Source organism: Chelonoidis abingdonii, chromosome 10 (assembly GCF_003597395.2).
Source record: "Chelonoidis abingdonii isolate Lonesome George chromosome 10, CheloAbing_2.0, whole genome shotgun sequence".
Taxonomy (NCBI): Eukaryota; Metazoa; Chordata; order Testudines; family Testudinidae; genus Chelonoidis; species Chelonoidis abingdonii.
In genome coordinates, this window is record NC_133778.1 from 49,079,345 (window position 1) to 49,106,506 (window position 27,162).

The 27,162-nt window shown below is 40.9% G+C and overlaps 1 protein-coding gene across 2 annotated transcripts in view; it reads left to right on the forward strand.

Annotated features, from left to right (window-relative positions):
• CCDC148 (coiled-coil domain containing 148) overlaps positions 1-27,162 on the forward strand; it is a 139,711-nt gene that overhangs the window by 52,746 nt on the left and 59,803 nt on the right. For both annotated transcript variants that reach the window (XM_032778735.2, XM_032778737.2), the window contains exons 9-10: positions 5,907-6,045; positions 8,820-9,026. In XM_032778735.2, the coding sequence (XP_032634626.1) occupies positions 5,907-6,045; positions 8,820-9,026 (346 nt within the window). The remainder of the gene's footprint in view (positions 1-5,906; positions 6,046-8,819; positions 9,027-27,162) is intronic.

Consider the following 27,162-nt stretch of genomic DNA (forward strand, 5'->3'; position numbering starts at 1 on the left):
CACTTTACAGTTCTGATAAGCAGGGGGCAACAGATCTGCATATATGTTGTCCTTTCCTCATTCTAATGAATTGTAGATTAAGCTTCCCTTGTTAAAGTGAGAGTATGGTACTTTCCTTAAGGTACTCTCTTACCTTAAAGTCCCTTTATGTTGCCAGACTGATGTAAAGTGGTCCTAATGTAAATGAAAATCAGGAGAAAAAATCAACTGGGTTGCTTTTTTCCCCTTTAGTTTTGCAGTTTTAACTTAGTGGGGTTTGGTTTTGTTTGTTTTTTTGTTTAACAAAAAAACTCTATATAATCACAAATGCATATCGCTCCAAATATGTCTGGAATGCTGTGCAGATGCTTTTAACAGCACAGAACACAACGATTTTGAGAGAGGAAATAAATGAAAAATGTTTGCCTGTTAAATACATTCTGATCACTTTTAAAATATGTGAATATTTAAAATATTTTGACAATGACAAAGGGTGACAACTCAATAGAGACGAAAGAACTCAAAGTTAAGGCTGACATTTTATCTCTTAAGCTATGATACTCTGTTCTGGACTTTTATTAAATCTTAGTATTTCAATTTTCTGACATTTGTGCATGCTGGTCACTATACTGGGTCAGTTGTTGCCTAAATAGATAAAATAGCTGTGATGACCTCATAAAGAGAAATATAAAAATAAGCTATAAATGACTAGCTTCTTGCTCACTGCTACTGGAGGAAGGCTGGGTGCAAAGAAAAAAGTGGAACATAAAATGCCTGAAAAAGCAAAACCAACAGAGGCACCGGAGATATCTTTCATGTTCCATACCACTGATTCAGAGAGGAGTGATAGGTCAAAGGTCCGTGTTCTGAGAGATAATCAGAGACTCAGTGGAGTAAGACCTATTCATAAATTGATATGGGTAGAGCTAGACTGGATAACATTGCCTGTTGAGCAGCTCCTGTGCAACAACAGCTACAAGCATGGTGCAAACCAGAAAGCATGTACCAAAAGTGGCCAGGCAACCCAAGGACTATCAATGAATGCTTGTCATAACTCCACTAACCACAGCAGTGTGGTCTGATGCAGAGTGGATTGATTTTAAATCACTGATTTTCATTATTTAAATTGGCTGACAGGATACCTTGATTTAAATAATCAATTTTAATCTTGTTTTGCATTTGTACTTTAGTTATTTCCCTAAAGAGAGGTTGATTCTCATTCAGTGGTAATCATTAGTGCTTTGAACAGAACAAAAAATAGCACAATAACATTATTGTAAGAGGCTGTAAGATTTTGCTTGAAATGCTCCATTCTGTCTGCTGGTATTGATCTTCCTGGGAAAGGATTAAGTCAGTTCTACTGCCTAAGTGAGGCAGGTTACTCATTTATCATGCCCAGAAATAAGGAGGGTGGGACTGACTAAGCTTTATTTTCAGATTAAAACTGGTCTGAAATGTTTTGGATGAGCATCGCAATTATGTTAAGGAGCAGAACGATTATTTGTGAGGTGACTGGTGCCCGTGCTCTTGTGTCATGTCACAGTTCTTTATGTTGGAATGACTCTTAAGAGAGTCGGTCTAGGGAGAAGCTGAATAATCTTGAATGAGGAACCCTATGAGGAGCCAAGCTTTGGGGAAGGTGTGAGGTGACCTTGGTTACATTATTGCTTCCTTTATTGTTAAAGCCAAATCACTGGAAGAGGTGATAGTGTATACGGAATATACTCGTAAAGGAGGCTAGGAAAGATGTCTTTGTAACCTAGTGGTGAATGTACGGTAGGAGTTCCCTCTGTGCTCATCCACAGAGGATATGAGTTGTTACAGCCCCTTGCTACAGAACCTTGGCTCTTTAGCTCAAGCTGTAGTAGCTTATATTTTAGCTCTGGAGATCCCTGGTTTAGTCCCCAGTGTGTTGGCCAAGAGGACGGCTGTCATATCTTCTTACAACTACATATTCAAAAGTGATGAACAGCAATAAATAACCCAAGTATGAATGTGTATACATGGATAGTCAGTCAGTGAATATATAAAATGAAGGTACGGTAGATCAGTGCTTCTCAAATGTTTTAATGCTGCAGATCACTTTGTAAGAGAAAATCATCTCAAACTACCACTACATTCCAGGCTCATCATTCCTACTTCTTGATTTTCAAAATATTTCATTCTAGAGATGTCAACAAGGTCCCCAGCCCACTGGTGGTTCATGGACCAGAGCTTAAAATTGGGGGGGAGGGGAGAGATTGTGTGTGTGTGTGTGTGTGTGTGTGTGTGTTTTTTTGTTTTTTTTTTTTAAAGCATTCCATCAGTTGCACATAATACACCATAAATAGGGCACAGTGACATCTATGCATTACCCATCAGTGCCAAACATAGATTGCTGCTGTCTGCCCAATGGTCAGCTATGTGTGATAGCAGTCGACTGCTAACTAGAAAACATTACCCATGCACAAAGGGAAAGCTGTGTGCAGGCTAAAAATGAGGCAGTTGGTCATGGCTTCATTGACCAGAAAATACGGTGAAGGCTTACATGGCAAATTTTTTTTTTTACTTTTTTTGAAGTAATTGCACAGAGTAAAATTGGGTGCGCTAAGGGTGGTTAAGCACTGGAATAAATTGCCTATGGAGGTTGTGGAATCTCGGTCATTGGAGATTTGATCATCTAGATAATACTTGTCCTGCCATGAGTGCAGGGGACTGGACTAGATGACCTCTTGAGGTCCCTTCCATGATTCAATGAAATTAGTACAAGGCTCATGTTAAACTAGTTTAGGTTTTATTAGGTCTCTCACCACTGTAATGTTTGACTACCTCATAATATTAAAAATGTCACATAATCTTGAGAAAGCCAAGCTGTCCATCTGTTTCCTTTAATCCATTTTCTTATAGTAATATGTCTATGGATGATTCCTTCTGTAATGAGTGGTGTTACAGTTTGGTTGTTTAAATAGGTGGGTCTTGCAGCATATGCTGAAAAGAGATCTGTGTTCATTCAGCCTAATGTCTTGCACAAGTTTGTTCCATAACTTTGGGTCTCTGACTGCACATACTTCCTCTGCCATTCAAATATTTATTCTCAGATGAAAACTGGGCTGAAATGTTCTGGATGAGCATAGCAATTATGTTAAGGAGAAGAAAGACATGATTTGTGAGGTAACTGGTCACCTTGCACTTTTCTTATCTTGTCATAGTTCTTTGTGTTGGAGTGATAGTGAATGCACACCATCTATAAAAATCACAGACGTACTCCTAAACCATTCAGTACAATAGTGAGTATAGTCACTATTAACATGAAAGACAACAGATTTGGATTCACATTCAGCCATGTGATCTGCAAAACAGTAACCAATTATCCCTATAGGTCTAATTTCTGTGAGACTGGGTAGTGGGAGGCAAATTGCTTAGCATCTTGCAAGATCAAGGCCCCTTCCGCTGCCTGGGTTCAGCTGTAATCAGTGCTCAAGTCCTTTAAAAAAAAAAAAAAAAAAAAAAAAAAAAAATTCCAGAATGTTCTTCTAGTAGTACTGGAACACCATTCTGCTTCCCAGAAGAAAGTGTTTGAATTGTGTTCCAGCGTGACTCAAGCCACATATTGCATACAGGCAAGAAGAGACTAACGGTGACTAAGTTGGTGTGCTGAGACTGCTATCAATACTTATTTTTTTATGGTTTGTATTACTGTAGTATCCAGGTGCCCTAGTCATGGACCAGAATCCCATTGTGCCAGATGCTGTACAAACACAGAACAAAAAACCAGTCCTTACAAGGCATCCGTGTTCCACATATTTTCTACTGAGTCACATTGTTGCCCCTACTCACCAAAAGGGGGAAAACTTTGTATGAACGATGATGAAAGTTTGAGTCATAATAGGCTTATGCTACATTTTGCACCTGCTAATCCAGAGTTTGGATAAACCACACACCTTTTTGGCAATTCACACCTTTGTATCTGCATAATTGCTTTCATGTGTCACCTCTCTCTCCCCTTCTTTCTTTTTTTTTTATTTAAATTAGAATCTGTCTGCTAGTTTCACACCATATGTTCATTTCATACTCAGTTAAATTTTACCTACTGGGGCTAGATCTGAGCTCAGGCATTCTTAACTGCCTTGGAAATCAAGCAATAAACATGTAGGGCCCGTTTAAAAAAAAAAATAAATTGTATTCTTCTTCACCAGTGGAAGCTTCCTGAGCCATCTTGACTAAGTGAATGGAAATAAAATATTGTTACAACGCTTTTATTATAGAGGATATAACAGTCAGAAGTGACATTTTTGAACTAATTATATTTCACTTGGGATCTTTCAGACAATGTCATTTCTTAAGTACTTTCACATACGTTAGCACTGTATCTTGTCTCTCTCTCCATCTATCTATCTATCTATCTTTCTTTCTTTCTCTCTGTAATGGCCTTTTAGGGCCTGAAGGGACCCCTTTGGGTCAGCACTACCCTATTCCAGGAACAATACCTGTGGAATAGAAAAATATCCTTACTGAGAAAGAGGCTTAAGGGAAGCAGTTTAGGGTTTGGGAAAATCAATACAACCATCACTTGTTCCGAAGCTGAGGCCAGAGTTCCGGGAACAAAGTAGGGTTGCCTCCTGGCTAGGTTTTCCCAAGATCCGACCTTTTTTGAGAAAACTGTCCTGAGAAATCTGTAAGGGTGCTCAGTGCACACTGCCAACTGTCCAGATTTATGGGCTCAGGATCATCCTAGATGTCCTGTGGATTTTTGTCACCTCAGAGGTGACAACCCTAAAGCAAGGAGGGCTGGAACTTCCATCTCTTTGTAGTGATAAGCTGGTTCTTTATGGGTCTAGCCAGTGTCTTGCTCTTTCCTGAGGCTGGAGATTGTGGTCTCCAGGACAGCCAGAAGTGTAGTTCAGGGTTCTGGTGAAGCCTGTTGAGGAATGGCTCCAGCTATACAGGAACCGCCTTCCAGCAGCTAGGGAGAGACGTGGAAGAAAATAGGAGTGCTGATTGCTCTCCTCAACATTTGGGCAAACTACCCTCTGCTGTCTTTATTTTACTTTTATGTAAGTGTGTTTCTTTTTTATAAGCTTGAGGTTGGGAAGGGGCTGAACTCATTAAAGAAGGACTAGGACAAAAAAAAAAGTGATTTTTGTTTTTTTTCTCTTTTCCTCAAGAACAATTCACAAGCATGGATTTCTTTTGTCTTGTTTGTCCTAGCACACACCTTTTTCATTTTCTCTATAAATCCAGTCATATCTGACCTATGTATGGGCAACATTTTTGTATCCTCTGTGCACTGTACAGGGGCTAAGGATAATCTGACCTTGAATGAAGACTTGATTACTACGTCATCCAATTTAAAAGGTTGTAAATTTCTATGTCCCCCTTAGTCTCTGTACCCTGGTCGTGCCATTTTGGCCAAGGAAGTTTATAAAATCTATTTAAGTATGGCCTTAAGCCATACTCAGATACTATAAGATCATCTCATTGATGCATAGACATGATATTAATGAATGCCATAGAACAATCTAGATAGATATGAGCTCCTTCCTTCTTTACCCCAGATTTTCCATCTCTTGTAAAATATTAGATTATTGTAATTACTTTAAGAAAAGCTATATACAGTAGTTCTATACTCTTTTACTATAAAGCCAAGTTAAGAAAAAAACTGTTCACTTTTATAAAGACATGATAAATTGCCATGTTTAGAAATGCCATTTACTGTAGTTAAGACAATTTATATATCTGTTCCCTGACCCTGCAATGAGTTCAAGGAAGGAAGACCCCAGTATCAATTCAGAACTCCTTTGATGTTAACAGGACTCCACTCAGGTGCAGGGGTATGCTCACTCAGAGCCTATTGCAGGGGCAGGCCTTAGAGAAAGAAATCAAATGCAAATTTTATGATTTTCATATCTAATCCATTTAAAATTTATGTTGGATTTGATTGCTTACAGGAACATAGGTTGGAGTGAAGAAGATCACTGGGTTTATCAGACTGTTATAAATCAGTATCCAAGTGACCTTCAGAGCAGAAGAACTCTGTACTTGGATATGCTACAGAGACATCTGCCTCACAAATCTAGGCATGATCTGGTCAGTGCCACTTCATATGCTAGAAAGTTCTCTTTTAAAAAAATGATTAAAAAAAGTACTAGACTAATACACTTTTATTATCAAAGCTTAGGAGAAAAAAATTATATTTTGAAATGAATTCAGCTTATAGTGGTTAAGAGAAAGGTTTCATGTTTATAAATACAGTCAAGACTGAGTATCCTAGTTCATGCTTAGTTTGCTCAGTTACCTTTAAGAGAACTGTGAAAATTTATCGCCTCTCCAAAACAAGAACTGTGGCACTTTTCTAATTGCATCTACTCTTCTGGATGACCAACCACAACAAATCCAGCTTGCTAGGATAGTTTGTGTACATCATACTATCCTTGCACTCTGCCTCCCTATTCTCTTCTTATGAGCAGATACAGTATTGTTACACTCCGGGACCGATCATTCTAACTATTCCAAAGCATACAGTTGAGGGGAAAGGTTACCCCGAACTCTTAAAAAGAGTATATTTTACCAAAAGAGATGCTACCAAAAGTGCCTTCAGTAAGCGTAATGCCTTACAAACAGATTTCGGGGGGTTGGCGGAGTTTGCACTCTATAGTCGTTCATGGAATCCTGTAAATCTTTTCAGGGCAGAGTGAAAAAATGTGCAAAAAGTGAGCATCTTTTTTTCTCTGCATGCTCTTTTGCAGCAAAAAGGGATGATGGTCAATCCTTCTAGAAGAATTTATTGTGAATTTCAATACTTCTCCTGCTCCCAGGAGCTGAGCTGGAAGATGCAATGAGAGAGCATGGGCCATGTGTCACATATATAAAAATAAAATGTGCAGGTCTAGTTTTAGGCCTTCCATCCTTGAAAGGGTCCATTTTTAAAAATCCAAAACTATTGGATTATATTCCAGTTTTGATCCATTATTCTCTTAAACAACTATATGTCAGCATTCTAAATATAGAAATGTTACAACAATACTAAAACTAATTCTGAAAATAGTTACATAATATTAGCATAACTTAACGGGGTTTGTTTAATTCTGCATTAGTGATTGGCAGCATATTTTAGAAGCTTGTATATTTGTTTGTATGTTTGGCAGGTGTGAAATTAGCATATATTAGGCTTCATGAAACAGGTAAAATGCTAACAGTTAGATATTAGATGGAAAGTATTTAATTTTTAAAAGTGCTTCATACTGGGAAAGTCTTTGAATAATGACCTAAAATCATGAATTTTAACATATGGGATATTTCAGATACATAAATATTTTTTAAGAAATTGTTGAATGTTTTCCTTTTTCCTCCTAAGAGGAGTTGCCTCTCTTGGTACTTTGCATCTACTTTAAGAGAGGCATGCTTGTCGAATACTGTGTCATGTTGTGGATAAATGCAAGGGGCAACGGTAGCATTATTATTTACATGATAGTGTCTAGAAATCCAGAGTTTTGGGGCCCTTTTGTGCTAGGAATGGAACATCATAAACAGAGTAAGAGACAGTCCCTGTCCTGAAAATGACTATGTCTTCATCACACTATCATGCCTTATTATTGAAGCAGTCCTGTTGATTTCAATGGATTTTTGTGGAGTAAGGCCCTTTTCCTGTTCCCATTGAAGCCTCAAGCCTTGAATAGATGATGCAAATGAAAAGTGGGTGAAAAGAAGTAATGAAAGAAATAATTGGAGCAAAACCTATCTCCTAGAACTGGAAGGGACCTTGAAAGGTCATTGAATCCAGCCCCCTGCCTTCACTAGCAGGACCAAGTGCTGATTTTTACCCCAGATCCCTAAGTGCCCCCCTCAAGGATTGAACTCACAACCCTGGATTTAACAGGCTAATGCTCAAACCAGTGAGCTATCTGTCCTCAGTACAGTGCCTTGACTCTTTGAGACAATTAAAGACTCCTCTCTTTTTTTGACTTACATTGTTGAAAACCAAAATATATTCCTAGTATTTTATGGATTGGGCTAAAACATGTTTTAACTAATGGTTATAACAGCCGCCTTTCCTTTGGGATAAATGTAAGAATGAGTTAAGCTCCTTTATGGAACCAGATAGCTGAAACAGCAGCTTCCACCCAAAACAAAGGCACATATGGGCAGAGGGGTTTTGCTGGAATTATTTATGAAGATGTGTGTGTCTGTGAAAGACTGGCATAAAGACCAGAGAAGCAGACCCAGAGAAGGAGGGGAAAGCCAAGGGTACAGCTTGAACAAGTGCTGGGAGCATAGCCCTGAGGAAAGCCTAAAGAAAGACCTTTTGGCTGCACGCTCATAGTTCCAAGCCTTTTTCAGCAGCAAAGAAACTATCTCCTATTTGTTTGATTCCTTCTGTATTCAGAGAAACAGAACTTCATATATTGATGCAATCCCGTTTATTTACAAAAAAGTTACCTGGCTCCATCATCAATTTTTTCCTCCTAACCAAAACAATCTATAGGATCCTTAATTTTGGACAACTGCAGGGGTCAAAAAAGGATACAAGTAGATTTCACATTAGGAAAAATAGTGAGGTAAATTACATTCTCTTTTATGCTACACTATTGCAACTCAGTGGAGCTATAGTACCATAAAGGAGAACACAAATTTGTCACTAAGGGTCTGATCTTGCAAGGTGTTGAGTACCTCCTGTGAAGTGAACTCAAATCCTGTTGAAGTTAGGAAAATTGAAGGTGCTGAGCACCTCACAGAAGACTCTCAGCACCTACCAAAATCAAAACCTACATTTTCAGTTACCTGGGAATATTGTTAATAAATAATTCTGGACATTAAATTCTTTTATATATGGTTTTAAATCTTTTTGAAATTTTACTTTTTAGGTTGTTCATGAAAAGGCTTGGGACCAGTACCATTTTGCTAGGAATCAACGTAAAGCTTTGATTCTAAACTGGGCTCAGGCTAGAAAAGCCTTTTTACTGAAAGCAGTAATGACTATTGCTGAAGCCTGTGCTGCTCATGAGACAGAAGTGATGTTGGCTAATAATAGAAGAAAGCAACAGGAAATCTGTGTTGATCTGAAAGGAAAGGTAGGCTCAATTACAAGACCCCACATAAATATATTGGTGGTTGTATCCTGGTGGATTCAAAATGAACTCAAGCAAAAATCTTGCATAACTCATAGTATTAGGAGAAAAAATCCTAATGGAGACTGGTTGTCATATTCTTGTTTTTACTAGTCTGATTTAATCCTTCTGGGCAGCCTTTTATTACAAGAAAAGTATATACCTGTGCATGAGTGAAGAAGCCTGTGATCTTCTGGCAGAGATCTGTATGTTTTTATCCCTCTATTATCTTGTGCAACTTGAACTGCAAATGATGAGGTTACTCTATTTATACCAGAGCTCCTGTTTGACTTCTTTGGATTTCATGCATGCTTGAATAGCTTTACAAAAATATTTTCTTATGCTAATAGAGATTATTTAAAAATACATGCCGAACACCTTAGTTAGTATAAATCAGTGCAGCTCATTGAATTCAATGGTGCTATGCTAACTAATGGCAGCTATGGATCTGACCTATCAAGAATAGGCATGTATGAATAATAACCTTGACATGAGAAAAGCTGAAAGTTTCGTAGGAGAACTTCACCTTACTTTCCGAAGTGTCCTTTTTCCACTGGGGGTGGACTTCATTGTTATAACTCTCTCTAAAGCAGTATCTACACTAGCAATGTGAGTCCTTTAATAAGATCGAGAGGAGGTTAGATAAAGTGATTAGACGCAAGAGACTAAAAGTGGGGACAATTGAGAGCAAAAGGGTTAGGGTTAGAGGGAAAACCTGGAATAACATTAGCGTAGTGAGAAACAAAATGCTCATTGGACCAAGTACCCCAGAGACAGGTGAGGCCATGCAGGAAGCCCTTGCCCTTGGACCCACCACAATGCTTTTACATGTTAAGGTCAGCTCTGCTTGGGTGGATGGGCACAGAGAAAAAAATGGAGAATTGAGGAAGGCCGAAAGTAGAAAAAGAAACAAAATAAAAAATTGACACATGCTAAGCATCACTGTGCTTGTATGATCACCTGTCTTCCCCTGCTTTTTCTTTTCTAGTGTGAATAATAAATAATGGAAGAAAGTAGAACTAGACAAAAAATGGAAAACATTTTTGTGAAAAATTTCATCAGCAGTGTATGAAAATTTTTTTGTTTGATTAGAAACTTTTAGTTCAAAAATTTTTGATTTTGAAATTTTGTTTTCCTTTTCTTCCTTTTTATCTTCCCCTTCCTTTTTTTTTTTTTTATTTCCCCCCTTCCATTTTGCCACTGGACGACTGAAGATGGGGAAGGTTGGAAAGGAGGGGAGGGGGAAAAAGGAAAAGATGTTTTTTTTTTGTTTTTCTATTTCTCAAAAAGAAAAACTCCAATTTTGAAAAAAGCTGAAGAAAATTGACATTTTCATGCAAAAAAAAAAAAAATTTCAAGTAGTTCTAGGAAAAAATGGTCCCCGAAGGGCCAAATAAAGGAGTAGTTAGGATGAACAGATGGACAAAGAAGAGCAACAAACATGAAATTAAGATCTGTGCCAATCATCATCCTGATCTTCTTGTTTGTATTTTGTATCCCTCTTACCAACCCTTCATCGAATTTTGTCTTTTTAGACTTTATACTCTTGGGGGAAGGGATCAAGTTTTCCATCATGGCAATACAGTGCCTAGCACATTTTCGGGCAGTAGTGTAATACTAGTCATAAATAAAATGAGTATTCTCTACTATGATTCATATTTATCAAATAGTTTGCGAGTGTAGATGCAGCCTTTGCTGTATTTTTATCCTTTTTAGTTAAAATAATTATGTTTGTAAATGTGATCATATCAGTTTTGATGGACTTCACACATTCTGTGGGTGGGGGAAAAATGAGGCTCAATTCTAAGGGAAGAAGAATGGTCTCAAACATTAAAGTGTGAGATTTGTGAGCCAAGACACTAGGGTTCTGTTCTGGGTCTGCCACAGGCTTCATTTGTTACCAGGGCAAGCCACACAACATCTTTGTGCATTAGTTGCCTCTTCTGTAAAGTATCTGATGATACTTCCCTACTTCACATGGGGATTATGAGACTTATCTCATGAGCAGATCTGGGTAAATAACTGGGGGGGGCGGGTATTTGTTTTTGTTTTGTTTTTTCAGTTCAGAGGCAGTTCTAAAAAATAAATTTGTTCCGACCCAAATTGAATCTAACATTTTTCAGAATTGTTGGCAAATTGAAAAAGTATGTTGGTGAATCAAATGAAAATTTTGTTTCCAAGCATTTCTATAGAGCTAGATTCACAAAGAAAGAGGAAAAGAATTTCTGTGCTTCCCCTCTATAGCTTTTAGCCCACTACTTAGGACACTCATTTTGGATTTGGGAAACCTAAATTTGAATCTCTGCTCTTGGACAGGGATTTGAAGCCAGGTCTATCCCTTCTCAAGTGAGTACCCTAACCACCAGGCCCAGTGTATTTTATTCAGGGTGAAACAACTTGAAAAGGAGAGACTCACACCAGAATAGCCAATAGTATAGCAATTCAGGCACTTATCTGGGAATGGGGAGACCAGGTTTAAAAGGTTCCAGTGTGGACATTCAAACCTATGTCTCCTACAGCCCAGGTGAATGTTCTCACCATTGTGCTAAAGGGGAAGTGTTACCTCCACTGATCTGTGAATGGTGCCTAAATTTCCTTCTGAATCTAGCCCAGAAAATGTTTTTGGCCAAAACTTTTGGGCAAATTTGTACCAAATTTGCAAACAGTTGATTGACCTAAACTGCAGTTTTTTGACAAACTGTTTGTTCAAAAACTTTCACCCAGCTCTACTCATAAGTTCTTGCAAATAGCTTTGAGATCCTCAAATGTTCCTTACAGAAGTGTTAAGTATAAGAGTGTATTATTGATGGTCAACAGCACTACCACCTATTCTTAAAATTTAATGCTAGTCTGTTTCTGAAGAACAATATAATGAATTTCAGTTTCCTCTTTTGTTTACTTAAGAGAATTCACATCTAGAATGTGGAAAAGTTGATGCCATGGCTTGTTTGTCTCTGTCTGAGGGCTTCTGGTAATGGTTCACAAATATTCTGGAAGATGTAACTGTGTTAACAGAATACCAGAGATCGTAACACACCTTTTTCTGTAGAGAATAGGATGGGAAGGAAGGATCAGAACACAAAGAAGAGGAAAGTGATACAATGTTGATACCTAAGACACGTATAACGGGGAAAGTCTCACATTTCTGAGCGTGAAAGATCTGTAAAAGGCATGGTAAAAGTTGTTTGAACTGGACTCTGATTTTTCCAGTTACACAGAAATTAACATTTGAAAGCATACATGCTGCATTATTCTCACTTTTCTAATGTTATCTCTCTTGAACTCTTATTGGTTAGCAAGTACTTGTCAGTTGCTTTTGGTTCTATCCAAAAGGTATTATTAAACAAGAAAACTGAAACTGGATCAAATTATTCAGTTACTCTAGATTTACAGGAGTATAACTGAGAGAAGAATTTGGTTCTTTAAATGAAACTATTTTTCTATGTTAGCTTGGTATACGTGGTGGCCCAGATCCTCTGTTTCACTGACCTTCTGTTAGGCACAGCAGTGGGTCTGTGTGGGTGGTAATTAGGGTTTTAGTTATGCCTCCAAGACTAGTGGATCAGCTTAGTGCCCTGGCATTGGGTAAAGCAGCCTGGGGCTCTTCTAACTTATTTCAGACAGCAACTGTCCATAGGGGACCATTTGCCAGCTGAGTATAGCTGAAGTGCAAAACTCTGGTCACACTCCTTTCTGTACCTCACACACTTCCCAAGCAGTGGCCAAATGGAGGAAGTGATGCACAAGCCAAGTGTTCTGTCTCTGCACCAGCTGAGAGCTCCCCTATGTTGCAGGAATTCTCAGCTGGCCAGATCTGGCATCTTTTCAACTGTGATGAGGCAACCTGGACTATGGGACTGCTGAGCCCTCTAAATGCACCAGCCTGGGTTGCCATTCACACTGATGCTGATGTCAAGCTACAAACTTCTGAAAGGCACTGTACTTACACAGACGTCCACCGGCAGGGACACACCCAACAGAGTTACATGAATGATTTCCCAGTCACTCATGAACCATCAATAGAAAGGCTCCAACGAGTTCCCCCCAGCTCCAACCCTACATCCCAGGACTATACCCTGTTACACTGCTCAAGGCTGCCTTGGACAGCGCACATTTATTAAAGTAGTTCACTCCTGCCAGAATGTCAAGGGGACACATACTCATCTTTGTAAACTAAGCTGAGATTTCCTGAGCACTTCAACCAAAACACACTGTTTTAGGTAAAATATAAAACAGATTTATTAACTATAGAAAGACTTCAAATGGTAGGCATAAAGGTCAGAAAAGAAAAAGTAAACATGATTTCTAAATCCTAAACTTTTAATCTAAGCAAGAGTTGAATCATACAGCTTTTCTCATCCTCACAGATGGTACAAGCAGGTTACAGTTCTTTAATACACAGGCTGGGACTACTTTCCAGCTGGGGAGCATCCTTTCCCAGTTCAAAGTCTTTGTCCTCCAGATGGTCTTCCAGGTGTTGAACTGGAGGGGGAGAGAGGCCAAGTGATGTCATTTCCCCTCTTTTATATTTTCTTCCAGCTTGCTAGAGAGATCTTTGCTGTGACATGGGAATCAGGCAGTCCCTACTGGTCAAGCAATCTCTATTGCATATGTGCTCTCTCTGAGACGTCTCTGGGATGGCATTGGGAGATTAGATTCCCTTTAATGAGCCAGCAGCACATATCTGGCTGGTCCTTTGTTGCAGTTGAAAGGTTGGCTGTGTGCATCTGTCAACCTCACAACATATTTCAGTAACACATATAGCAATCTACAGGTGAAGTTCCAAGACTTATCACCCCTATTTGCAGACAGGAAATTTGGAGCATTGAAAAGCCAAATTACTTGTCTAGGGAGTTATTAGCGGTAGGTTTGTGGGTTAAGCCTGGGCCTGGGAATCTGAAGGCTTAAATGCAAGACCTAGGAGTTGAATATATACACTTTGTGAACTTAGGCAAGCCAGTTAACCCACTTCACTTACTGTAGGTGAGAAGTTTTACATTTGTTCATGCTTGTATGGCAGGTCCAGCAAGCCAATGGGCAAAGTAAAGGACTTGAATTCATGTATACAAGGCTAGGGTAATGACATATTTTACAAAATAATAATACCCCAAGTCTGATTCCCATCTATATCAAAGATAGGCCAGAAGGAACTATTGTGTTAATCTCATCTGACCTTCTGTATAACACAGGTCGTAGCACTTCTCCACAATAATTTATTTTGAACTAGAGCATGTCTTCTAGAACATCCAATTTTCAATGGCCAGTGATAGAGAATCCATCATGATTTTTGGTCTATTGTTCTTCAAGTGATTGCACATGTGCATTCCATTCAGTGTCTGTGCACCCCAGTACTTAGCTGTCAGAAACTTTTTCTCTCAGCTGCACCCATTGGGCAGCTCACCCTCCCCCTACTGCTGCACCACTAGATGCAACTAAAGGGCAGAGACACTTCTACACTCCCTCCACTCCTCCTTACAACTCACAATGGTCATTGGAACTCTGTTAATACCAGAAGAGTTGTCTTTGATTACGTATAACCGTGTATGTACTGCCATTAGTCTAGTGATTTAGTATAGTTCGTAAGTTTTTAGACTTGTTTTCCCCATTTTGAGTTTTTTCTGCTTATGGTACCAAGGTAAACCCTGCTCACCATGTTTCAAGCTGCGTGCTTCTTGCTCAAGGCCTCTGCCTTTGAACCTCACAATATCTCCCTGAAGTGCTTGGGTGAAGCCCATGTAAGAGACCAGTATTAGAGTTGCAGGGAGTTGAAGGCTAGCCTGAAATTCCTGCTGATGAAGCGTGTGCTCAGGCCACCGTAAGAGCCACCCCAGTCTGACTGCCAAGTGCTGCAGCTTCACGGAGAAACACACCTCCAGCTTTAGTGGAATCCCAGCACCACTCTTCGTTGTCCATGCTGAGGAAGGAATGGGGGCCTCTTTGGGTCTCTACCTCCTATATCTGACTACTATATCTCTACCTCCTATATCTGACTGCCAAGTGCTGCAGCTTCACGGAGAAACACACCTCCAGCTTTAGTGGAATCCCAGCACTACTCTTCGTTGCCCATGCTGAGGAAGGTGGGGGCCTCTTTGGGTCTCTACGTCCTATATCTAGTAAGAAATGCAAAAAGGATTGGAGTAGAGAGCACGTGAAACCAAAGTGCTCCTCCTCCAAATCCATGTCTGAGACTTTAGTGCAGCCAAGTTCACCATCAAACCGAGTGCCAGAAGCAGCACAGTCATCTTCTTTGTACCACAACAGGATGCCGTCTCAGTGCCAACTACCCTGGAGCTGTTTGTGGCAGCAAGAAATCTGCTCTCCCTCTCAGTGCCCCTGTCTCCATCATTACAAGAGTTGGCTCCTTCAGCACTATTTCCCCATCCACCACCAGCAGTTGTCTGCTTCCCACTCAGGTGGCCATTCAGTACCATCCTAAGGGAAGCCTGCAATGATGGCAATGCCCCACCCATCACCACATTCTTGGCACCCCCGGCCCTGACTTGATCAGCCCCTCTATGGTCAGAGGAAGGGAAGTCTTTGTTGTCACATTGTGAGGTGGGATTTTACATCTCACAAGTCTGAAGCAGGACATGCCAGTATTCTCACAGATCCTGTCTTCCAGTCTACCTCCTCAACCCCTCAAGGGAACTGGTATGGTAATGTGGGGTGACCAGTGGGGTCCGGACTCATATCAGTGGCTGTTTTGGAACCCTTGAGCTTCCCCCTTCCGTTTCCAAGTATTCCCCTCACTGTGCTTGCTCAGTGCTCTGGTCTAGAAGGGCAGAGTCTGTGCACCAGGGTGGCTCTATCTTCAAAGCCAGTACCGGGCCCAGTACCAAGCATCAAGAAGAGGTTCCAGAGGCAGAACAACAGCCAGTAGAAGAAATTCAACCCCTTCCTATCTTGGCTTCCTCGCCAGATAAAGTTGCTTTATCCAGAGCAACTTCATCTCACCTGATGATTCTAAAGTGAATCAGGAGTTGTTAGATGGAGACTGCAGCATACAGGTGGAGGTGGTCAGGGAGTCCTCGCCTAGCCTGGTTGACATCTTATCTGTGGGTACCTCCAGGGTGGCTCTGCCAATTATTGGGGCAATACTAGAGCCTTCATCTTCATTGCCTCCCACCTCAAAAAGGGCAGAAAGAAAATACTATGAACCCTCCTGAGGTTTTGAGGACCTTTATACTTACCCACCAGTGGGCTGATTATTCATGATAGCTAATGAGAGTGTGCATGTGACAGGGGCACTAGGTTGTCACCCCAAATCAAAACACTAAGAGGCTGGACTTATTTGGCAGGAAGATTTGACAGTGAGGTGCAGCTGCATATTGCTAACTAACAGGCTCAGCTGGGGTTGTATGATTTATAGGGCTCCATGGAGAAGTTCAGAGAACTGCTTCTGGAGAAAACTAGGCAGGACTTCTCTTCCCTTGATAACGAAGGCAGACTAGTTGTGAGACCATCAGGGCTGAACTGAAGAAGCCATGAACTGTTCATCTGGTTGGAGTCTTCTGGTCTTCCCTATGAAGTCCAGAATATTATCCAGGACATGCTGTTTGAGGGTCCTTCTCTATTCTCAGACCAAATGAACAGCAAGCTCCATGCTCAAGCTTTTGCTAGATTTTAAAAGAGCAATTCCAAAAATTAAGCACCCAAAATTTGCTTTCTTGAGGGTTCAGTTTAAAGATTGCAAGCAAACAAAAGCATCTGGGGTTAGCACAGAGGAAATCCACAAGACAAAATAAAAAAAATAAACCTGATTGTGTCTATCTAAACACTCTCTTTTCCAATGGTTCCTTCTACATATGGAAGATAATTTTTCATACCTGGTTCAAACCTTACATAGCATTCCTGCTTATAGGATTGCTGCTCTGTGTCCCTGCAGCCCAAAGAGAACAACAGACAAACGGAAAATTTCTTTCCCATTTTAAAAAAGTTCTACCTTTCCATTGGCTCTTTTGGTCAGATGCCCACTTCCTTTTCTTTACCTGGGGGACTTTTAACCCTTTGCAGATAAAGCAAGCAGAGAACAACTACCAAGAGGAATTTTACAGCTAACTGGGATTCTTATCTTCTTCCTCTCCCACTCAGACTTTCAACTGGTCTACCTCTCACCTCTGTTTGGATCTCAGAACAAGTGTTTATTTTCTTGATATATCATGCAACATCTCTCCTCTTTTTCCTGCATGTCCTTCCTGAATAAGATATATCCTACCAAGTCTTAGTGATGCCAGTTAAGTAATTTAGTTTATGTATGAACTACTTCCATTTGTGTAGACATCCAAGATATTGAGCAGATTCATCTACTTTCTTTCTTGTTCTCCTATGACCCTACTGTAATTTGTTTCTGCAGCAAGAGCTAGCCCTCTGTTAAGATAACTCTTTTTTTCTTACCTGAGGTCTTTTGTCATCTGCCCCTCCTCACTACGTTGGAGGGCCAGATGCCCTTACCTTTCTTGGTTAAGTGGAACCCATTTCTTCTAAGCAGTCTGCCTTCCTGGAACAGTATTCCATGATTGAGACATCCAAAGCCCTCCAATAGACCCCATCTACACAGGTTACTTAAATATTTACATATCAATCACTATTTTAGTTTCTCCTTTTACAAATATAAAAAATACAAACTTTTCCCAGGGTTTAGTCTGGAAGTCAAATTGCTGGTTTGTTTTGTTTTGTAGTGTAAGTAAGACAGTTATTAGCAAAATACAAGCTAAATTACCAAATGAACACTTTGTTAACCAGATTCTCTCATTGCCTGTTTCAGAAATTGTTTGTACCACATACAGACATAGAAATTCTTTCCAATAAGTTGTCCTGCTACTGATGACTAGTTATGTCATTAACAACACACATAACTGTAAGCACAATAAATGTTACTTCGCTGTTGGAGCTATCACCATCGCACAACTAACCCACTTATGGAAGCAGCAGAAATAGGTCTCTGTAGCAGGTGAGGGAACTTCATGTAATGTGCTTCCCCCACCCTGACTCCTTGGCGGTGTCAGTGAGCCTGTGCTAGAGCTTCAGGTGCTACATACAGGAGAAGCTCAGTGCTATCTTGGTAGTAGGTGATGGGTAGGTCTGGAAAGTGTTTTAAAGGAGTCAGAGCGAAAGTGCATTGAGATTAACTAACAAAGGCCTAGTTCCTCAAAGCTATTTAAGGCCCTAACTCCTATTGATTTAAATGGAAATTAAGTACCTAAATACCTTTTAATCTGAGCCAAAACAAGACTAAAAGGATGGGTGAGAAAATATTAGTAAGTTAATTTTTTAAGCAATTTGTTAAAATCTGCTTAAACTGTATCTGTATCTGTTCCCTTCTTCCTTTGATTGAGCTGAACAACCATCTATGATAGTTCACAAAACTTTGATAAAAGGAAAATGGGCAATATTACAGATTCAGTTGCATAATTTCCTCACATTATTTGCCCAGTTTATAGATGCTGAAGTGTGGTTTTATTCTGAAAATTGACTGTAAATTTTTATGGTATTTTGTGACAGCTTTTAATGTACTTTTTCCTTCAAAATTGTGGACACGGTGAATCAGAATACTTGTGCAGGCAGAGAAAGTAGATTTTACATTAAAAGTCTCTTCCCAAAGAAAGCATATTTACCTAGAGCAGAACAGGGAGGGGATGCACTTTGCAGAAGTAATAAAGGATCAAAAGAACTGTTCATACAATTATAGAAGGATATATACAAGATTTTACTGTTTCAAGCAGTAGCAAACAATAAAGAAGTGATAAATGGAGATACAGTTTAGGTATAGGTAAGTGCAAATATCTGAGACAGCCTATATAATGTTTAAGCATGCTAATAAAAACTTTGACATTCCCTGTATCAAGAACAAAAAAGTTCTGTATAAAAACAGAACACTGACTGAAAAAGGAGGACATACAAGGACAGGCCATGAAAGCTGACATACATTGATACATTGTTTTGAGCTAAGATGCTGTGATAAGGTTTCAGCTCCAAGGAACTGAGACGGGTCCCATATTGGATTGAGAGTTTTATAGCTACCAGTCTATGACTGAGTTTCCTAACTGACCGTGAATATTCCTACACTGACTCTTTACACTCTGGGTCTAGACAAGATTAAATCTTTTTGAAAAGATAAAATTCTCCTCTACTTGTTAAACAGTTGTCTTTAAATGCAGCTATAATATGAACATAATCTGAAATTGAAAGGCAGTACATTCAAAACTGATGTAAGGAAATATTTTGTATACAACACATGATTAATCAATTGAACTCCTGGACACCAACTATCATAGCCAAGAGTTTAGCAGAATTCAAGGAAAGATTAGATTTTTATATGGATAATGAAGACATGCAGTTATATTAATAGAATAAAACTACAAATCTTCATGCTTCAGGGCATAAGTTAACTGCAAACTGTTGGGAGGTAAAATGAAGCTTCCCCTATGAACAGATTATTCCATAATTGTCTGTTTCCAAAGATTATAATGTCTTTGAAGTTTCCAGTACTGATCACAGTCAGAGACAGGATACTGGACTAACTGGACCACTTGTCTGATTTGTTACAGCAACTTTTAGGCAAACTGGATTTGACTACAGGTCATCTGAAAGTCCCACAGGATGAAATAATCGCTACCCTCCAGGGAGGTACAGACTTAAGTGGCTTGCCCAAGGTCACACAAAGGAAATCTGTTTCAGAGCAGGGTATTGAATCTGGGTCTCCTAGGCTGTCACCCTAACAACTGAACCATCTTTTCTCTCTAACTCCCTTTGTCTGTAAAGAATGTTTGTACTGTACAGGTGGAACTAAAGACAGAATTTGGCCTTGAAACTGGAGTTTAATCAACCATTCTATCAATGATGCATGAGCTAGAATAGAATCCAGGTCTATAGGTGTATTGGCTCTCAGTCTAAGACATTAAGAAAACCCTTAAATTGTCACTAAGGTAAACAGATATTATGCTGAACAGCAGTCAGATCTTTGAAGTAAAAAGATGTGACTTTCACATAGCTACTTTTCTGAACGTAACCACACTTCATCTTCTGACTATTTTAACATGCAAACTTCAGTTTGTAGCAATTAAAACAGTAAGCAGATTCCAGATGGTCATATTATGGTCCCAAAACATGTATGTATACTACTATCTAATATAGCTTGCTGTGTAGAAGATTGAATCAAATATTATGCTAATGTCACTGTAAATATACTGAAGCTTTGCTCAGAATGAAAATATTCTATTGATGCATTACTCTGAAATGAGCGATTTTCTTAAGTTAGGAAAACAGAACTGAGAAGTTTTAAAGTCAAAGATATCCTGCAAGACACTATTTAAAAAATAAATAAAAACTGTTTACAATAGAGAAATTTGTTTAAAAAACCCATCATTGCTAAATTTGGTCAATCCTCCAATTATAGCAATGTTAAGATCCCTAGTGTAAATTCAGTTTCCAACTCTTGTCATTTTTATCATAAGTCTTCAAATATTAGTAGTTTAAATTTCTCATGATCTCCCAATTTCTGACATCAAACTTGTGAAAGTTTGCCCTTCTTCAAGATGGACATGATTTCTCTACAGCCTTTGCATATGAAAGTGGTTGCCTTTAGTAAAAATGGCTGCTGACTCTCATTGTTTTCTATGAGACTGTACCCAGGTTACCCTTAGGAAAGATGAGAGGGTATAGGAGAGAAACTACATCTATAAGCGAATGTGGTGAGCCATGAGAAAACTGAAAAGAACCAGAGGAAGCAGAAGGGAGACTGAAGACATGAAAAAGGCTAGGGGTTGTGTAACAGGGCCTCCTTGGTACTGCTTCTGTCTCAGTCAACAAACTATGCAGAGACCCTTGTGCTGGTCCAACACCTTGTGCAGTTTATTTATAAAGGAGTCCCACCACCTTCCTAACATTACTCCTGAGGGCATTCTGCACCAAAAAATTAAAAATTCTGCAAGTTAAATAAAATAAATAAATGCAGAGGCTCCAGCATGGCAGTGGAGAGCGCAGGCCACTGGCTGCATGAAGGTGGGAGATCATTCTGCAGCCTCCCCATCCTGGGGACATGGACTCAGGGGTGAGGCTGCACCCAACCCTGACACAGCACAAGGGTTGGGCCTACCCCAAACACCCTGGGGCCCTCCCCCTCTACACCAGGTGTGGGGCAGGCAGGATCCAAGTGTGGAGAGGCTGAGTGTTGGGGGATCCAGGTGTGGGATAAAAGGATTCTGTGTGGCCAATCTGGGTACAGGCAGCTCAGTGGGGTGTCTAGGTGTGGGGGGATCTGGATGCACAGAGGCTTGTTGGGCAGGTTCCATGTGCAGGGGCAATGGGACTCTGCAGGGGCTTCCAGGTGAAAATGATTGGGGCTCAGTGGAAGGGTCTGGATACTGGAGGTGTGCAGCTTGGTGGGGTGGAGGTCTGGGTGCAGCTAAGTGAGAGTCAGTGATGTGGGGATTCAGGGTGGTGGGGCTCATCAGAGTGGGGTTTGAGTGCAAGGAGCTCAGTGTGGGGTGGTCTTGGTGCAGGGCTAGGGATCTGGAGGCAGGGGACTCCAGGTGCAGGGGTTGAGGTTCAGTAGGGTAGGGTTTAGGTATGGAGGAGCTTAGGGAGGTTCTGGTTGGACAGAGTGAGGCTTGGCAGGGGTGTCTGGATGCACAGGGGTTGGGTGGATGGGGAGTAGCTCCCTCTACAGTAACCCCTGCTCCCACAGCTGAGGAGCAATGAGGGCAGGTAGCAGGATGCTGAGCTTCCTGCAGCTGAGGAAGGCTTCTGAGGGGTGGGTCTGACACAGCTCCAGCCACTCCTTGCAGGTGAAGAGGAAGTCCCATCCTCTCCTGCATCCAGCCCAGCTGGGACTAGTAGCTGATCCTGGATCCCAGCCACTGGCTAGGATGTCCCCAGTCCTCCGGTGATTTACCTCCCCACCAGCTGCTCTGGGTGCCTGAAAAGATGTACATGTGCAACTAGGGAGTGTTCTATGTCCCTGTCAGAAAGTCATTTTTCTGCAGGGAAGCAAAGAAAGCTATAGGGGACAGGAATTCTGTGCACACGCAGTGATGCAGAATTCCTCCAGTAGTATAACATACATAGCTCCTTTTACAAGCAATCTCTCTCCCCTCTTACTGCCTGCTTCCTCTCTTTACACTTCCTTCCTGTGCCTATTTGTGGGCTCTGTCTAATGGCTTAATTAGCCTTTCTGCTCTGCCCCACCCACTATTTAGGCACAGCTCTGCTTAACCAGCTCCAATCAGCAGTTGCCTGATTGGAGCTGCTGTGAACAGAGTGCTGACTCAGGCTTTCATATCTGTCACTGCATAGCAGAGAAAGAGAGGGTGTGGGGAAGGAGACTGAGGAAGAAAGGAAGGAAAATACAGGGGCAGGTGAATGTGGGGAACAGGAAGTGTATTTGTAAGTGGAGCAGCAATTAACTCACACTGGAAAAAGACAATAGGAGCTTCCCCACCTCAACAGTTGAGATGGTAAACAAGTCCCCCTGTAAGAGCATCCAGTCTGTTCTGGGGATTAGCTCCATCCAGGTCTGACACCCTCTTCTACCACTTGTTCACATACCCTGCCACCTTACTTTCTCTCTCTGCAACTCAGGTTGCTCTTGCTTCATAGCTTGGCCTTCCAGTCAGGTCACTATAGTCCTCTCCTTCAGGCGTGTCAAAGAACTATTGGGAAACTGTCCCAGGCAATCCTCAGTTTCACTGCCCAGCCTACACCACATACCTGAAGTGGTTGGTATGGGAACCTGGACCTGCCCCCTATTCTGAGTTCTAGTCCAGGGACCCTGTGTCTAGCAACTGTGGTCTGTTTTCTCCTAGATGCTACTCTTGCCTTAATGTCTATCCTATGTCTTTTGGCTCCTCCCTCTCTCTGTTTACCGGCTCAAACTCCTTCCTCTCAGGAAATAACCTTAGACTGCTCAATTCCATAACCACTAGACACACATCCTTTTTCCCAAGCAATAGCTGCAGACTACATTCTTTGTAGCCCTTTTCTGCTGTCAGCTTCCTGGCTTTATTCCAACCCCACCTATTCCTTCTCAGCTGGGCTCCATCAATCCATCCTTTAAACCCTGGCTGTTCCCCAGGTGTAGTCTATCAGGTTAATTAACCTAATTTAAAGTGTTCTGCCTTGTGTGGGACGGGGTGGTGGTGAATATCCTCTCCCCTCCCCAACAGTTAGTAGGGAGGCTCTGGTTAAAATTGAATTTTGAACCTGAAATGACCATAAATTGGGGTCAAGTGGTTTCCAGCTAAAGTCTCAAAAAATGAAACACACTAGAAATCTGACAGTTTGTTTTCTAAAAAATCCATGACTTTTAAGCCAACGTCATGAGTTTTGGGAACTGAATGAAAATTTTCCCTACTGAAGACCTGACTTATAAAGGTGGGCACCTTATCTCTTGGTATCACCCTGATAAATAATTGGCATACACAAAGCTTTAAAGCATTACTGCCACTCCATAGAGAGTGGTTATAGATACAAATAGGAAAGGCAAAACAGCATTGTTTGCAGACAGTACTGATAAATTAACAGAACTGATTGATTGTTTTAAAAATTCATCCTTATTAACACTTTGAAATCGAAGAGGCTGTCATTCATTTGTCATTTTAAGTAGGTCCCTGTTGTAACCTCTAGTATCTCATACCCAAAGATAGTTAACTGAATACCTTTCAAACAGGAGATGCAAGTATAGATTTCACTTTCTTGGTTTCTTTTCAAGAATAACAATTTCTAAATTTAGATTTTAATGTATGGTAATTAGGTGAACAAAATTATACTCTAGGTTTCTGTATTTTTCTTATTTTTTGAAACAGAACTACTAATGTGAGTGCTTGGGAGACCTTTTTTCATAACTTGCATCCACTTCATTCCTTCATGTTCATAATAAACAGTCTTTGTTAAAACCTTTTAGCTGCTCTTCAGAGTAACACATGTAGAGTTAAAGAGGAGAAAAAAAGAAGGTTGTGAAGAGAGTGGGGTGGGGAGAAAAAATGCATGTATTTGCAAATCTTATTTTGAAAAGGAATGAAAAATACCGAATCCCTAATATCATTTGTCTATATTAGATTTATTTTTAAAGTAGGTCTGCTTGCAACCAATTTTGCAAAACTTTGTCTCACAGAGTGCTGTTATCCTATTGTACTTAAAAAATATTTGAAACTAAAGGTTTTATTCTCCCATTAATACAATAGCAATTTATGTGCTGAACTTCCATTAGCCTTAATGGAAATGATCTGTGTAAATCCTTGCATGTTGATAAGAGACAAGATCTTTAATTTTGTATTTTCCTCTCCATTTCCTTCCTCTTTTTCTTTCAATTTTTTCTTTTTCCGCTCTTTGGACTGGAGGGAGTCATTCAGGCAAGAGACATAGATCAGCACACACTACTTGTATTTGAAATATTTATTACTGAATTGTATTGCAAGTGAAGAGGCTGCGCTGCTGGTAATGAAAGTCACCCTTATATGAGTTTTCCATGTTAATCTCAGTTTGACATCACACTTTGGTCTATGGTATTGTAGGTAAGACATAATGATCTTTTCTATAAAGAGATTAAAACTTCTGCCAAATTCACTAAATCAGCTGTGTTATGTGATGTGTCTGATTGGAACTGAGTTGAGAAGAATAGTCTCACTGAAGACCTCATTTTGGAATCCTATAAATCACTTAGTTTATGAACTTTAATAACTTTTCTTTATCACCTTTTACATACATTTTGCTTAATTCTCATCTTCAGAAATCCCCAGAGGCTCCAAAATAGTCTCTTCTCCATAAATAGAATTCCTGTAGTCATGAGTCCGAATCCCTGATCTTAAAAACATGAAGGGGAAATTTACTGACTGGTTTTGGATCTAAACTGGAAATTAAGAGGTAACCTCCTTCCCCTATCCTATGTGATTTGTTTCTGTTAAAATCTAAAGAGAGTCTCAGATTTACCATTAACCAGATTCCAGACTCCTATTGAGCTCCTGCTTCCCAACGTGGTGAGAGACAGAACAGAGTGTGGGTTGGGGCTAAGAAGGAGCAGATAATGGAATGAGGCTCAGGTAGAACCCTGGGTCAGGCAGAGGGGAAACAGCGAGAGAAAGTGAGAGAGGGGAGGAGCAGTTAGTAAGTGGAGAGAGATTGGACAAAGTTGGCTACCATGACCTAGTGTAGTTAGTTCCTAATGCTGCTTTCTGGACTTCTGGCTGCAATTCCTTCAAACCTCCCTTCTTTTCTCTACTTACTCCATAGGTCCTTCCCCTATAGCATAAGCCTGCACCCAGGAAGTAGAAATAACTAAGGGAAATGGGTAAGATAATTAGCTATATCCTCTGCTCTGGCTGAAGTGTGGTTGTTGCAGTTGCAGAACCAGCAGGGGAAACACCTTTCTGCTTCCCTGATCCTGGGGCCACTGGGAACTTGATTGGCCCCGATCAGGGCCTGCTCCAGGCACCAGCTCACGAACCATGTGCTCGGGGCGGCACCTTGTAAGGGGCAGCCAATCGTAGGGTGACGGGTCGCTCAGGGGTTTGGGTTTTTTTGTTTTTTTGTTTTTTTGGTTTGACGGGGCGGTGCTCGAGGGTTTTTTTTGTTGTTTTTGTTTCAGCAGCATGGCGCAGCACTTGGGGTGGGTGTTTCGGTGGGGCAGCGCTCGGGGGGGATGTTTCAGTGGGGCGACGCGGGGCTCGGGGGAGGAATGTTTCAGTGGGGCAGCGCAGCACTCGGGGGGGGGTGTTACAGCGGGGTGGTGCTCTTTTTTTTTTTTTTTTGCTTGGGGCGGTAAAGAAGTTAGACCCAGCCCTGGCCCCGATGTACATTAGAGTACCACAAAAATTACACTAACTTAGAACTAGATGCTTACAGCCTCAAAGGGCCATTACAGCAGCTAGGGATCAGCCAGGCACATTAGTGCCCCAGCGGTACTGCTACATTGGGGGCCGGGACTTGGATTGGTATAGCAGCAGTAGGCTGTTACCATCTTTGTAAACTCACCCCTACTTAACCAGTGCTTTGTGCAACTATTTGTGAGATGCCAGTTTTCCACTGTATATAAGAATTCCTGGGTCCTAGCCCTGGTTTTGTGAATGGAATGTTGTCTAGGGGTTAGAGCAATAGTTGCAGACAGCAGAGCCCCACGCTGAGGTTTGGCAAAGTGGATGAGGCTTGGCTCTGTCATATTAGACATCTGGACATGTCATATTAAGTACTTGGGTTCTATTTGCTGAAGTGACCTTGTGTAAACTGAGATGAATGATACCTGCCTGTCTCCCTGGGTAGAAGAATGAGGCTTTGGTTAGTAATAAGGCTGTGAACTCTACTAACACCAGTCAGTAGAAGAGGTGAGACCAGAGCCCATGTTCCCCTGAGCCAAAGAGTATTCTGTGGCATAGTGTCTCTTTGCCCCTGAGATGCAAGCAGGTGTGACAGGGTTGCCCATTCCATGAGTATTACATAAGATCTATGAAACTTGGCAGGTCTGGTAACAGGAAAAATAAATATAAACAGTTTAAAAAAAATGCTTCAGAAAGATTGAAACTCTGGGTATGGCTACACTTACAGCTGTACAGTGCTGGGAGTTACAGCTGTCTTAATACAGCTGTGTAGGGAAAATGCTGCAGTGTGATCACATTTGCAGTGCTGTTGGGAGTGGTGCATTGTGGGCAGCTATCCCAGCATTCAAGTGGCTGCAATGTGCTTTTCAAAAGAGTGGGGTGAGGTGGAATGTGACAGGGAGCGTGGGGGAGATAGAGAGAGTGGATTTTTGGAGCTGACACTGTTGTCAGTCCTTGCCTTGCAATGTTCTAAGGACTCGGCCAAGCTACACCGCACCTCCTCCATCATTTTAAACAGTTCAACCCGTTCCCCCACCCCTCTCTTATTCACTAAATGCAATTATGCACTCCTAAATTTAGCCTTCAGCCACATTAGCAAGCTGCTCACACGACTCCCCCCCACCCCCTCCGCTTGGCTATCTCTCCTCTAAGCAAAAACAGCTTGTGAACTTCCAAAGCACTTCCCCTGCCTGCCTTTTGCTACCTGGGCGCTCGAGCAAGCAAACAGGAGCTGTTGTTTGTTTTGTAATTATCGAAGCAGCTTCTGGGAGTGCCGTATCGTTTCTTCAGGCACT